Source organism: Pygoscelis adeliae, unplaced genomic scaffold (assembly GCF_000699105.1).
Source record: "Pygoscelis adeliae isolate BGI_AS28 unplaced genomic scaffold, ASM69910v1 Scaffold27, whole genome shotgun sequence".
Taxonomy (NCBI): domain Eukaryota; kingdom Metazoa; phylum Chordata; class Aves; order Sphenisciformes; family Spheniscidae; genus Pygoscelis; species Pygoscelis adeliae.
Window position 1 is genome coordinate 3,370,515 of NW_008825410.1, and position 14,485 is coordinate 3,384,999.

General features: G+C 38.0%; 1 protein-coding gene across 1 annotated transcript in view; it reads right to left on the reverse strand.

The window, feature by feature from the left end:
• The window catches only part of CDK14 (cyclin-dependent kinase 14), a 321,566-nt gene that overhangs the window by 234,283 nt on the left and 72,798 nt on the right, over window positions 1–14,485 (reverse strand). Inside the window, exon 2 of the mRNA XM_009330527.1 lies at window positions 8,417–8,662. Coding sequence (XP_009328802.1) covers window positions 8,417–8,647 — 231 coding nt within the window. The 5' untranslated portion in view covers window positions 8,648–8,662. The remainder of the gene's footprint in view (window positions 1–8,416; window positions 8,663–14,485) is intronic.

Below are 14,485 nucleotides of genomic sequence, written 5' to 3' on the forward strand. Positions count from 1 at the left end.
ACAGCACCTCCGCAGTGGAGCTCAGCTCTATTCCAACTGGATCACTAGATGGGATTGCCCACCTTCTCACACTGTTAGATCTCCCTTTGTGAAAACGGACATAATTTTTCCTTGCGTTTGTAATCTTAAAAGGCTTACAATTTTTGAAGGTATCTGGTGTAGGAAAGCACTTCAGAGGATTTTACAAAAAAAAAATTTAAATAAATTCTGAGGCAGCAGAAGACTTTGCAAACTAATTTGCATGACTTTTCTTAATGAAACACCAAGACAGATCTCACTCAGCACATGCAATTACTTTAGAAAATGAAGGAACATATTTACCATTTCCCCAACATTTTCTCAATTTTTTTTTTTAAATGAAGCCTCACACATTAATTCAAACTTACAGTTACAAATTGCTTATAAAGGTAAGAAGTTCAGACACTTCTTACCTTCCCTTTTATTTATGGATTATAAAGGAGGCGAAGACTGACTGAGATAATGCAAAAATACAAAACTTCGCAAAACTTAAGTTTTAAGCTTAAAGGGATCTAAATAAAGGGCTATGGAAGTGATCTAAATAATTTGAAGTTCCATGTGACTGCTGAAAATTAGAACCGTTTCAGCCTACTTTATTATTGCACTCCTCCTTTCATATAGTTATTTTTTCAGCTTCATGGCCATGAATTTTGTTATTCAGATTTCTCCACATTAGTTTATCTTTTTCAACCATTTCTGTTAAAAAAAAAAAAATGCCTTGTTACAGCAAGACTATGGTACCAATTTTTTTTTTAACAATTGCTAATATTAAAATCAAACATTGAAAATTCACTTTTAAGTGTAATTTCTTCTTTTAAAATATTTTATTCTTTCCGATAAAATATATGGGAATACATACACACAGAGATTTGTGTTTGTTTAGTCACAAGAGTCCCATATTCTGCCTAGGATGTGGTTGATTGAAATACACATAGCAAGTGAGACATATCCAGAGTACGTCAGATGTACAGTGCTTACATCAGCCAGTGACATACCCCACCAGCAGCAGACTCACAAGAAGTTCTCCTATATTTTAGAAAGCTGGTGCAATCCTCCAATTTGACCCAGACAAGATTTCTCAACAGAAAAGAGTACTAATTTTAGCTGAATTTCAGCTAATTTTGGCTGAACGCACATATTTTGATAAACGTTTGTTCAAAGCTACTTTTTGAAGATCTAACATTACAATACTTCTACCGCTATTAATTTTCCTTTCTTCTTACTCCTCCTTACTGCTTTTTAACCCTCTAAAACACCGACATAGAATCATGGAATTGTTTAGGTTGGCAAAGACCTTTAAGATCATCAAGTCCAACCATTAACCTAGCACTGCCAAGTCCACCACTAAACCACGTCCCTAAGCACCACATCTACACGTCTTTTAAATACTTCCAGGGATGGTGACTCAACCACTTCCCTGGGCAGCCTCTTCCAATGCTTGACAACCCTTTTGGTGAAGAAATTTTTCCTCACATCCAATCTAAACCTCTCCTGGCACAACTTGAGGCCATTTCCTCTTGTTCTATCACTTGTTACTTGGGAAAAGAGACCGACACCCACCTCGCTACAACCTCCTTTCGGGTAGTTGTAGAGCGCGATGAGGTCTCCCCTCAGCCTCCTTTTCTCCAGGCTGAACAACCCCAGTTCCCTCAGCCGCTCCTCATAAGACTTGTTCTCCAGACCCCTCACCAGCCTCGTTGCCCTTCTCTGGACACGCTCTAACACCTCAACGTCCTTCTTGTAGTGAGGGGCCCAAAACTGAACACAGTATTTGAAGTGCGGCCTCACCAGTGCCAAGTACAGGGGGACAATCACTTCCCTACTCCTGCTGGCCACACTATTTCTGATACAGGCCAGGATGCTATTGGCCTTCCTGGCCACCTGGGCACATTGTGGGCTCATATTCAGCCGGCTGTCGACCAAAATATGTCACGACATAACGTGACTGTGATAAAAGGACAATCTTTGCCATGTCTGAAAACTGTTTATTTACTGAATGTGTAAATTTTTTCTTTAGTTAATTAAAGCCTTCAAATCTTTTCTATGAAAATTTTACTATGATTTGTTGGATATAAGCCAAAGGGAGATCTCCCTGTGGCCACACAGACTTGTATATACTGAACATCAGTGGGATTACTTAGGCGTAAAGCCTGTTGCTCACTGTTAGAGCTTTGTATTTGCTACAAAAAAAAGAACATTCAAAGCTAAGAAAAAAATAAAACACAGGTGCATGTGTGAGCAAGACTGAACTATTTAATGGGCAAAAAGTTAAATAGGCAGTAAACAACCAGTCAGCAAGAAATTGATACCACTAGAAAATCACTGAAAAGTGAATTTTCATGCTAGGGAGAAATCTTCCAGAGAGCTCAAATGGGAAAGATAGATGAATTACTATGACAGAAGGGAGTAAAGGTCCTCATGCCTCTGAAGAATTGAACATAGTCCCAAGTCACTGTGAAAGTCAGCATGGGTTGTGGCGGATCATGTTATCTCCAAGAGGACATTAGCAACTGGAGCGCAGAACAGTGCACATCTTTCCTTCACAAAACCCACTGGGAGTTTTACTTGTTTGCCTTTGTGCTTCACTTTCCTTGAAAATAGTTTCCATCGAGGTTGTTTTCTTATTATTAACTTACATTTTTCCCAGTGCAAGATTAGTCTAAGAGCACCACTGAGCACAGGGAATGAGCATCTTTACCAGTATGGCTTACAGTAACAAGATTAGATATTTTTTTCCCTCTGGTTAAGGAAATACAGTTTGTAGGAAAAAAGATAGAAAGAGTATGCCAAAATGATGAATACAGAAATGGAAGAAGCTAGTATTTCAAACTGACATAAGAGTATTAAAAATAACTGAGAGAAAAAGAAATGAGAGGAAACTGTCTTTTCTGACCAGGTCATTTCAAATAGCCATTTCTTTGATACAGACTGTAGGAGGGATAACAGGTTTCATCCAAGATCTTGCAGTATGAGTCCTTGCACTACAATGCCATGTGAATACCTCTCTTTCTTGGAAATTTTCAAAATCTATGTAGTAAAGAAAGCTTTAATGGAAAATTACACTGAAAATCACCTGACTATTCTTATAGAAGCTGTGTGGGTTATGTTCTCATGCAGTTTTCATAACTGCAAAACAGCTTGTGAATGTCACACTTAACCGGCACACTCCCGAGCCTAAGTTTTAAATAGACCTTTTTTTTTTTTTTTAACTGCAGGATATTAAACTTCAATATAAAATTATCTTCAAGGGAAAAATACTATGTTCACAGTACCACTGTAAATTATTGAAAATCAAAACTAAAGATCTGTTTTGTTATATGCCTCCAAAGAAATAAATTCATTGCTAGAAAAACTTGAAAGTAAAAGGTAGGCCAAGAAGCCTAACTGAGATTAAATCACAAGAACTGATGATTTTTTTTTTTTTTAACCAATCTATATTTTGGCTTCTTTGACACAATGGTAGGGCTTCTTTTACAAAACCATATGCAAGTTTCATAGTAATTAGTCCCCTTTCTCAAGGTTTTATCCTATGAACAATAATAGGTCAATTTGATCACACTTTTTTCTTTCTTTTTTAAACCTTGCAAGTTGGACTGTTTTCTAGGGCAATGTTCAAGGGATACAAAGATGTTCAAGAACCCAAACCGAGCAATCATCTGAGCTGTACCACTATCTGATCCCGTCCTGTTGCTGGCATCTTTCTAACCCTTTAAAACCCAGCCATAAATTAAGAGCAACCTGAGCAGGAGTGACCATAGAGCTCTTTGTGAAAGGGCTGGATGCAGTTCTTAAAGCTGTTTACTTGTTCTCCAGGCTATTAAAGCACAGGAGCTGGACCAACAGCCACATTTTACCTGCCTTATCATCTAGAGAATATCCTCCAGGTTAACAATTATTAAAGCTTCCCTTGTGCCAGAAAAGAAAAATCCGCTCTCTACACTGAACTCTGAAATTATCCTACCTCAGTAAAAAGTATCAACCAAAATGGATGCAGTTAACCTAATAATTAATAGGTTCCTAAAACTGAAGGTTGCATACACCTGAAGAGGAAAACAGGCAAGAACGGCACACCAAGTGTTTAAGCAGACAGAAACGATGCCTAACTTTTAGACAAAAATCTGACTTCAGTGTCTGCTTTAAAGTTAGATTTCTTATGCAATTGATTTACAACGTTACCAGGATCAGTTCATGCTTTTTGCTTGCACTTTTTTGGAGGAAAGTTGCATATAACAGGACTGAAAATTAACAGAAGTTACAGAAACAGAAGAGGCTGCTCTTCCAAAAAGAGTGCAAAAAAGTCAATGCAGTAAAGCATTGCTTATCAAATTATTTTTATCTGAATGAATTTTTTACATTTATGTGAGTTGGTAGAAGGCTAGTGTTTTGCTGCATTTAGTTTTTAAAAAGTAACTCAAAGGTAGTACATATACCTTAGCATGACATTTGAATTCATTGCCATGGACCTTAAGCCATTCAAAGAGAACAAACTGATGTGTATCACTACATAACTAAATCTCGACCAGATGGCTAGCTTATAAAACTTGCAATATTCTATTTACATATTGTGCAAAAGTACTATTTTAGTGTATAAAATCTGTACACTGAATACAATAAAACTTCACCTTGCACTGGAGAAAAATAAATGAGGCCACATGCCTAAAGAGCATGGATCTCAAATACAACTTTCAGAGAATTAGAGCCAAACCATCTTCCAAAGCCAGTGTTATTTTGGTAAGAGTGGCATGTGTTTGGCTTTGAGTTGTGCTTTTTTTATTTTGTCCAGCTTATTTTGTAGTTTTACCATTTCTTCAGTTAGGGAAAAAAGAAAAGCAAGTTTCTTCCCTTGGTAGGTAAAAAATTCAGCAAAAGATTTTCAAAAAGATAGATATAGACAGATAGATAGATAAGTACACACAGCTATAGCTACATGTATATAATATATATACATGTATATATATGTGTATATACACATATATACACACACACATATATATGTGTATATAATATATATACATGTATATATACACGTATATATTGTGTTGGGCTGGATCAGAGCAAAGGTTTATCAAGCCAAGTTCCCTTCCTCTAACAGTGGCCAACAGGTGATGCCTCCAAGGCGAATATTATCCATTTTTCTGACATGATAAAAGGATAAGTCTGTTCTGCTGGAAATTTAATTCCATAATAACACCCAATTTCAATCACCTTAAACAGTTTTGAAATTACATTCATAGACGTTTTCTTATGTTTTAAAAAAAGGGGGGAAGAAAATGCAATGCAACGTGACTGTTTCACATAATGAGTACTTAAACGTCAGGTGGAAAGACTCTAAGTGTAAAGATTAAGTTTGTCTTATAAGAACAAAAAAATAACGTGCTAACTTCTGTCTGTATGCTACTGCACTAATTAACAACACAGGATTTCTACCGGGTTGCAACGAGGTGTGACATTAACTGCAGAAAACTACTTCATGTTCAAGAGCAAATGATTTATTTTCCAAGTGACAATCTGTGGGCAGGAACACGGAGTTCCAGCTTCCCCAGACCTGTGTGTCTCATCTTTCTCATCACAAGGTGCAGAGCATTTCGAACGTACGGAAAACACAAAATGGGTAACATGCCACCTGCAGGGTATTATTTGGTGATCTTCACCAAACACTGAAGCTGATACCTGCCAGAGAGCTGATAAAGCTTCCAAAACTAATCAAAACAGAAGCTAATGCCCCAGGGCATTATAAACAAGGTCTTTCAGGTCACATCTTGAAAAATGTTATTTCTGAGACAAATAAAGGACTTTCACCTGAGCAGAAGCAGTGATATGGAGACTGCAGGCCTCAGCCATACACCTTCTGTAAGACGTCACTTCCCCACCTGACAGCTACAGAGGACTTTAAACGATGAAAGGGAAGAGACTAAACGGAAGCCTATCTCTAATTCAGTTCCTCTACTAATCAAGCGTAGAAAGTGCAAATTGAAGGTAGCATACATCTATCAGAGTATCTTAAAGCTTACAGAAAGCATAGCCAAAACTGAAACACAGCTACACAACTGTAGCCAGTATGACCCAGAGGGCATAGCATGCTCAAGAACATTTACAGAAACCGAAATGCCCATTCAGACTGGTATAATCTATGCAGCAGGCGAATTTCCAGAGAATCAAGTTATAGCTCAACAAGGGAGAATATGTAGCAGTCCTCTGACATGGAAGAAAAAGAAGTAATGATCAGAAGAGTATATAGCAAGGGCATCTGCTGTACAACATCAGGACTAGAAAAGAAATGAAACCCAAAACCCCTCGTCAATTCAAGTGTAATTCAAAACCAGAGAATGACAAATTCCTGCAACTAACCACACAGACATATGCTCAATGAAATGTGCATCAGAACATCTCCTGCCTGAGGCAATGTATTCAGGCTCTGGGAGAAGGGGGGCAGCTTGATCGTATCTCTGCCTTGGATGTCTGAACTTAGGTCTGCCAGGCAGGACCAGGTGTGACCTGCAATCAGCAGAGGGCTAACACCACCTTTTGCTGTGAAGTTCTGCTCTTCCCTCTTCATTGACATGAACGCTGACATTATTCCACAAGTTATTCCTTGCCAGGTGCTCTCCAGGTCACTCCTCATACGGAAGAGTCAAAAATGACTAACAATGCCTCCAAGCAGAAGGAAGAACTGAGCTCACCGAACAGAGCTACAAAAACCAGGGATAATTACGGGAAGTTGAGAAATGAGAATTGTATTTCAGGAAATTCCTATGCACCTACTCTACTTTAACACATGAGACATGCCCAGCAAGTCTGTGTGAGCCAGCATAGGAGAAGATTACCAGAAGTGTATGTTTAACTAGGGCTTTAACCAGCAACATAGTAGAACAGGAAGCATTAACATCATTTACATAAGAAAATACTGGGATCATAGGAGATTGCATGGACGCAGTAGAGTACCAGCCCTCTAGAAAAGAAAAAGATGCCAATAATACAGTTTCAAGAAACGTCTGCTTCAAAATTTGGGAAGCAAAGCAAATAGAACCCTTCAGTTTTAATGGGAAAAAAGTACATAAAGCATTAACAGAAATTAGTAATAGTTTCTAAGAGGAACAAGATAAGAACAGCAAAGATGGGGAGAGAGTTAATACCACAAAAAAGTTAAGAAAATACTTTCAAAAAAAGTAATTTAAATTGACAGTTGTGGTGCCAAACAATAATCAGGCATCAGGCACAAGTAAACACAGTGCAAACCGCTCCATCCGTCCATCCATCCTTAATGATTGAAAAAGTTTTATGGTAAGAACTCCTTGTTCTGGAGTCATCTGGAACACGTCAGAGACATCTTTGGCAGCAGCTATATAATGCCAGGCGATGATGAAAAAGCAAATTCCTTTTTGCTACAGATGGATACATTTTAAAATGTAACCTTTTCTAAAAAGGATAGTCCCCTGCAGGCGTGACATCTTATCCGTTAAATTCACATGGGTTAAACAAAGCTTATCTACAGAAAATGAATCTCTGTCATTTCTTCTTAGAAGTCTGACAGAATTCAGTCAGATTTCTGTAGGGAGGACAGAAGATCTCCAGAAGATAGAGCAAAACACAAAAGAGAGAGAAGAAAAAAGAAAAGGCAATCAACCTTTTAAATTATCTCAAGCCAGCTAAGATTTGAAGTGTTACATCCATTCTGTTTAGATCTGTAGTCTTCAACTCAAAGGTCACGTTATTATGGATTTTTCTCGCCAAAGCATAACAGAAATAGTTTTTCAATAATTTTGAAGGTCTTTGGGGGAAAATCTGTTCTGGGCATTATTCATGAAGGATATGATATTTTATTTATCTAGTTTCTTTCAAAATACTTGAGAATAAAACAATAATGATGATGTTATCACCAAACCCTTCTCAGTTGTTTCTCTTCTCTCACACACGCAGTTTCTGACATGGAAATAAATGTTATTTTTACTACTTGATTTTAAAAAGAGAATTTTAAAATGTAAACAAGATCTGTCAAATCTGATTTGTTTCCCTAAAACCTAAATCTAAAAATCAAAAAGGCAATTTGTGTGGTTTCCTAAACTTCATGGGAAAGAATTCCTCTTCACAAATAAGCGACCCTCTGCAAAATTTGCGACATAAACATTATAGCAGCTGTAATGCCATACCAGGATCAGGAGAGGAAAATGCTTAGAAATCCCGTAAGACACCCTAGGTAATATCTGAGAAGAATTTAAAAAGATATTATTTTTCAAGTTTATAACACTACAAATATATATTGGAAACATCTTTAATAGCAGCCATGAGCTTTTCATTTTATTTCCAAGTAATCAATTCCTTCTTAAGCAAGAAAACATTTGTTTGATGTTATTAATTTCACCATTTGGTACATGCACAGGTGTCAGGACTGTGGACTTACAGAGCTGGGGCTGGAGTGCCGCCTGACTTTAGGTGATTCTTTCCCTGCAGATGAAGTTTTGAAGTTAATGCAAGCGTTGTTCTCTGAATGAACCCTCTTCACTTGATTAGTTGGTTTCTCAAATGGATCAAAACTACTCTGCGTCCTCTGAACCCGGACTTTTTTATCCTCAGGAATTGTATCCAGAGGTTTGATCACTGAATCCATTCCCTGGCAGTTCCGTGTAGACATCTTTGTGACACATATCTGAAAGGAAAAAACAGCATTTATTGACTTTAACAGGCTTAAAGTCTGTGTCAATCCATACCTCAGCCAGCATCAAAAAAGGCATTGGACTTCATAAGCATTCATCTTCTATTTCTACATTAAAATTGCAAACACCACATGCATTTTACATAGGACACACACTCCACAGCCATAATAATAAAAAGCCTGTCTTTGTACAGTGTATTAAAAGATCCTGACAAAGAAAGACAAAAGAGGAACACGCATAAAATTTATAGATTTGTGTTTTCTCATACAATGTGTTCTTAGGAACAATGCCACTTCACTTCTTTCTCCAATCTAGCCACCAATATCCGCAAACAGTACTGATTTCCATTTGTGTAAAATTGGATGAGACTAAGCTTAAATAAATGATGGTAGCTTGTGTGTGCACTTTGGTGCTAGCCTGCCAAAGATCCAATACCGGTATATTACTGTATTTTTAAATAATGCTTATACAGTGTTGCTGTTATTATTATCACCATATGTCTCAGAAAATCAAATCAGTAAATCAATTCCCAGGCACTGAAACATGAGACTGCGGCTTAATGGCACACTAAAGCGTAGAAGTTCAATTCTTTGCTACTGTGAAGTATGACTCTGCCAAGCCCCAAGACTGCAACTTGCTGCTTGAGCTACCAAAATACAGTACTGCTAGTTCAAAAGAACTAAATGAGCAGAACAGCGAGTTTAGATACTCGTCATGTATGTTTATGTTCTTAACTTTAATACATTCCAACGTATAAGACATTTTTTTATATCACACAGTTGGGGGGTTGTATCTGAGGCCTCAGCTTCTGTTTTCACCCATAAGAGATTCGACTTTTACTTGGGAAGAAAAGAAATAATTCTAGCTTTCAGGCTACAGGAAAAAGCTATGAAGTGTGATGCAAGCAGATCCAAGAGGCTTCTTAAATTATAAGGCAAATCAAAAGAATCTACAATGTACTTTTTCCATGGTATTTGCAAGTATTTAAGGATAGACAGTGTTAATTTGCTGTCAACCATATTGTTCACATACATACAATTAAAGAAGCATAATGTTCCATTTCAAGCACCTACAATCTAAGCAGTTTTGAAAACTTGCTGTCATAAAATAGTTAACATGAAAAAAATAAAAAGAAATATTTACCATTACCATTTAATCAGGACTCTTCCCCCATAACTCAAAGTGTCTCCAATACAAACTTCTCCAATAAATTATTCTTTGCCATTTCCCCGGAGGAATTCTGTGCCTTGAAATCCAACTTATTTCAATTGTTTATAGAAATACTGGGTGACTATACCTTGTGTTTTTTATGTTTTGTGGTTTTGATGATCCACTGTAACAGTAGATCAAAGATTTCTTTTGTACATTAAAAATTTAAAGCACATTTCCTGCCCGGTGCCATCTGGCCAAACGATCATACACCAGGTCAACTCTAGTGAAGGACATTACTAGCATCACAAACCAGGCTTTACAAGGGTTCACATTTCTTCTCATTAAAGTGGTTTCTCCAAGACTAAAACTTAACCAAGTTTTAACTGAGAAAAGAAACAGCCCCCTTCATTCTGAATGATAATCCCTCTCAGGCCAAAATTAAGGCAATTATGTAATTTTGGTCTATTACTTCAGAGAGAAGAGATATATTACTTCAGAGAGAAAAGATAAAGAGCTGCTGCACAAAGAATTTTTAATTAGCCTTCTTGTAAAATTAATTGGCTTCTTTTCCCTAAAACAACTTATATGCACCAACATGCACCCACATGCTTCCCACTGTCCTCTCCAGATCCGTGTTCTTGCGATACTTGCTACCAACAAAGATGTTTTAACACAATGTAAACTGAAATTACTATTAAAATAGCAGCACTTCCATTTTGCTTAGTCGACATGGATGCAAATAAATCGGTAAGTATTTCTCAGCCTATGCAATGCTATGATCTAGAAAACAGGGGCAGGTGATAGGGAGGAAAGGTTCAAAAGCTGCACTTGTCTTCCTTTCAAACTACCAAAGGCCACCTGTAGCCAGTTAAAATGTTTGGCATCCACAGCTATAAACTTACTATAGATAATAATGCCATGAGTGCTTATTAGTTTAGTTTCTTTTTAGTTTCTTTTTCCACTGGAAAACCTCCATGTCTAGCTCTAATGTGGGCCAAGTAAGCGTTGTATTAAAGAAAAAAAAAAAAAGCAAGACATCTGTTACTATTGATTCTCTTTACTGGAAGCAGCAATAGGTTGGAATCAGATACTGAAGGGATACACTTTCACCTTCAGGTCACTTGACTGAATCTGGAGTAGGATAAAAATCCCCACAATCATCTTCTAATAGCCAACTTCAAACCTGCAAATGACTAAAACCAACATGTACACCAACCAGCCCCCCACTCAGAAGTCATCTCAGTGGATGCACAGGCTGAACACCAGCGTTACCAGTGGAAAAGACTGAAGACCGCAGAGAAGTGCAAAAGCAGATGCTGCTCCCTGTGCTCCTCTGCCTGCTCTGCAACTGCAGTGCTCCTGCCAGCACTGGCAAGGGGTTTCATTCATCCCTTCTCTCTCACCTATATCAGTAGTTCTCTAGCAGAAATAGAACATTCTCTCCAAGTGACCACTGACCACAGTGCACTGTGAAGACAACAGAGCTGAGCTTACGCTTTTGTTGAAGGGTACACATTTCCAATCCATCTACCCTGCCTATAAAACTCTGAAGAGAAACAATATTTAAGCGGCTGTTTTACATTCTGTCATTGATAGGCCAAGTCCAACTTCTGCTCTGTGAAATTCGAAAGGAGCAGGTCTAAAACGTCAGTACTGAGCACTGGCTATAACTTCAAAATTACACAGCTTAAGGTTCCAGTAAACTCATTGGTAATTTCAGGTTCCCCTCCGTCAGCAAGAGCTAAGCTACCACAATAGCCTTGCTTTTCCCCCTGGGCAGTGGGCGCGCTGCCCTGCCACTCCTGTGCTCCACCTAATGGTAGAACTTATTCTATAGTGACTTACCATGAGAAAAAGCAACAGTGTACTGAGCAAGACTGACGCATAACATATTTTGGAGATCTTCCTGCACATACAAATGATCTTAGATTTCACCAGCATGACCAGATCCTTTTTAGGAACAGTACAGGTTTGAATTTTTCTATTACACTAATTCATCCTTTTAAGTATCATTTGCCCCTTGTACTGTATAACAAAAGTGATTCTTATAAATTTCAGCCTCTCAAATGATATATATAAATACTTAACATCAGAAGCTCTTAGACCTGTAAACCACTGTCTCCCACCTGGTAGTTCCTTGCTGGTAGTCAGGAGAAGCCTAACCTACCCTCTTATTTTCAACTTTCTTTTTGCATAAGAGAGTAAGGACCATTTTCTAGTTAAAGCATAGCATTTGTCACAAAGGACAGATTCATTATCAGCCTCTTTTAGATGTACCTGTGTGATCATCTGAGCCAGTCAGAATTTCCCTCTGAGTCCATTTTGACATCTGTAAGACATGACCTTTCTTTTTACCCCATTTCATCTGTTTTATCTACATAAGCCATAGGTTCTTCAGAGCAGGGACTATTCTTTTACTAACCCTACATGCAGAACAATCCTTGTGCACTCCAGCGAAGATGACAATCCAGAAAGTAGTGGACACTATCTCTTGCTAGTGCAGCCTCAAAACTGCATGATTTTGTTGAATATCTGCTTTAGCTACACTTACCAGAATAAAAAAAACAAAGTTAAACAAGTGTAAGAGCTCATGACATACAGAAAGTCAATCTATATGATTCATCACCCCTTCTTGCCCTTGCTCTATAAATCTATGTAATCCTGCACTTCAAACAGTGTAGCCCAGACACTCCTTGAGATGGCCATCAATGTGATGGCCATTTAAAGAAACTTTGGTCTATCAAACAGCATGAGCCATTAAACAGTTTTAATTACTGTTTCTTTAACAAAAGTTATCATACAAGTAAACATTAAGGTATGTCACCACTTTAAGTGATTCTTTCCCCTTCAGGGGTTACTGCCATGATTTGGTACTTCTCCCACCACAAACTACATTCAAAGCATAACTTTCAGAAGTCTATACTATTTCAGAAACTATCTAGCTTTTAAAAGTGGTGCAATGAAATCACAGTTATCACTTTCAGAAGAGGTATTTCTGCCAGCAGATCTTATAACTATGGGGAGCAGAGTAATGAGATCTTCATTTATGCTTTCTCTCTTCTTTATAGCAAACAGGATTTAAAAATAGGCCAATCAACTTAATACATTTAACAACTACAAATTATTACAAGTGGAACAGGCAATACACCAAAAAACTATCATGTAAGGATTGTTCGAGCAGACAGTCCTTGCAAACCTTGTATCAGATAGTAAAGGCTCAAGGAAGTCACTGGCCAATTCACCACCTCTGACTTTGGGCACGTTAGGTGGCCCCAGACATGAAATGTAAGAGAGGGTACGGCTGCTTTCTGCCACCTAAGTTCCCGCCTAGCAGGAATCCCAACAGCGGAACCTCAGAGAAGCATGCTGAAAAACAGATGTTGGCAAAAATGGCGGCAGAGGGGAAGGGACAAGGGGCAGATGATTAAAAAACAAATACATATTTCCTACATGGAAAAAAGGTAAAACAAAATAATGGCAATGGTATGTATGGTATTCACACCAGAGAACTTTACATGTCCGACATTCATCCCCCAAGTCTCCGCTTCAGTTCCAAGATGAAAGTCCTGGAAAACCTAAACTAGACTCCCAACACCCGATCTCCCTTTGGAAGGAGTCCTGGTCTCCTCCACAGAGAACAGAGTGGTCCTACAGAAACTCATTTTTTGTGTTTGAAGTTACTGTTTGGAAAAGCACTTCCAAAGCAGCACTCAGAAACTGTCCAGGGACTTGGTGTTTTTCTGGGAAAGGATTTAATCTGAAAACAGCAATGGCTGTTCCTACCCAATGAGGTAACAGTATTAGTAGTTGAAAGTCCCTGACCCCAGCCTTGGAGAAAAGATGCCAGTCAGCCCAGGTGTGGTCCAACAGAAGCACCTATACATGAACATCCTGCCCATTACATTTCTCACATAAGGATCATTAATGTTAAATACACAATTGTATTTCCCCAAGTTGTTTCACACTCTGCTGCCAAACAGTACGCCAATACACCAAGTAGTCATCAGAGCAATCACTGGTATCTCATCCATTCTCCACATCCTGACGACTGAAATAAAACCACTTTTTAAATTTGTCCGCAATTATTTACTCAGTCTCAACTAAAAAGGTAGGACAAAAAGAGAGATGATGAGACAGAGTCATTTTGCCACTTAAAACCTGCAGCACAAACAGCCACTTTGCAGTTGCCTGAAGAGCTCTTCTCTACTTTTGAAAGAAATAGCAAAGGGAAGATTTATCTAGAAAATCAGAACATTCACGTCAATTCCAATATTACTCGAGCTATCACAGATTCTGGCAACATAAAGCAAAATAAAAAGCAGCCCCACAAAAGTTAGTGCAGTTTGGTATTAGAAGTTATTTTAGTGTTTTTCTGTGTTTTTATTTATTTAGAGTAAAAAGAGCCATTACCACACACCCAGTATATTAAAGAAAGGGCACTTCAAAACTCCTAATTTTAGAATGACAAAAAAGCATAACATAGTTTATACTTTGCAACTTTCTTAGTTGCTAATCAGAATCAGAAGACAATGCATGACAGACAACAAAACAGCTTGGACAGTCATTTTTCCCCTCTCATCCTACTCAGTCGCACAATCAATTTGAGAAGATCCCAAGGCTGCTCTAGGATAAACAGGCTTAGTCATCATTACATCAGTAAGGAT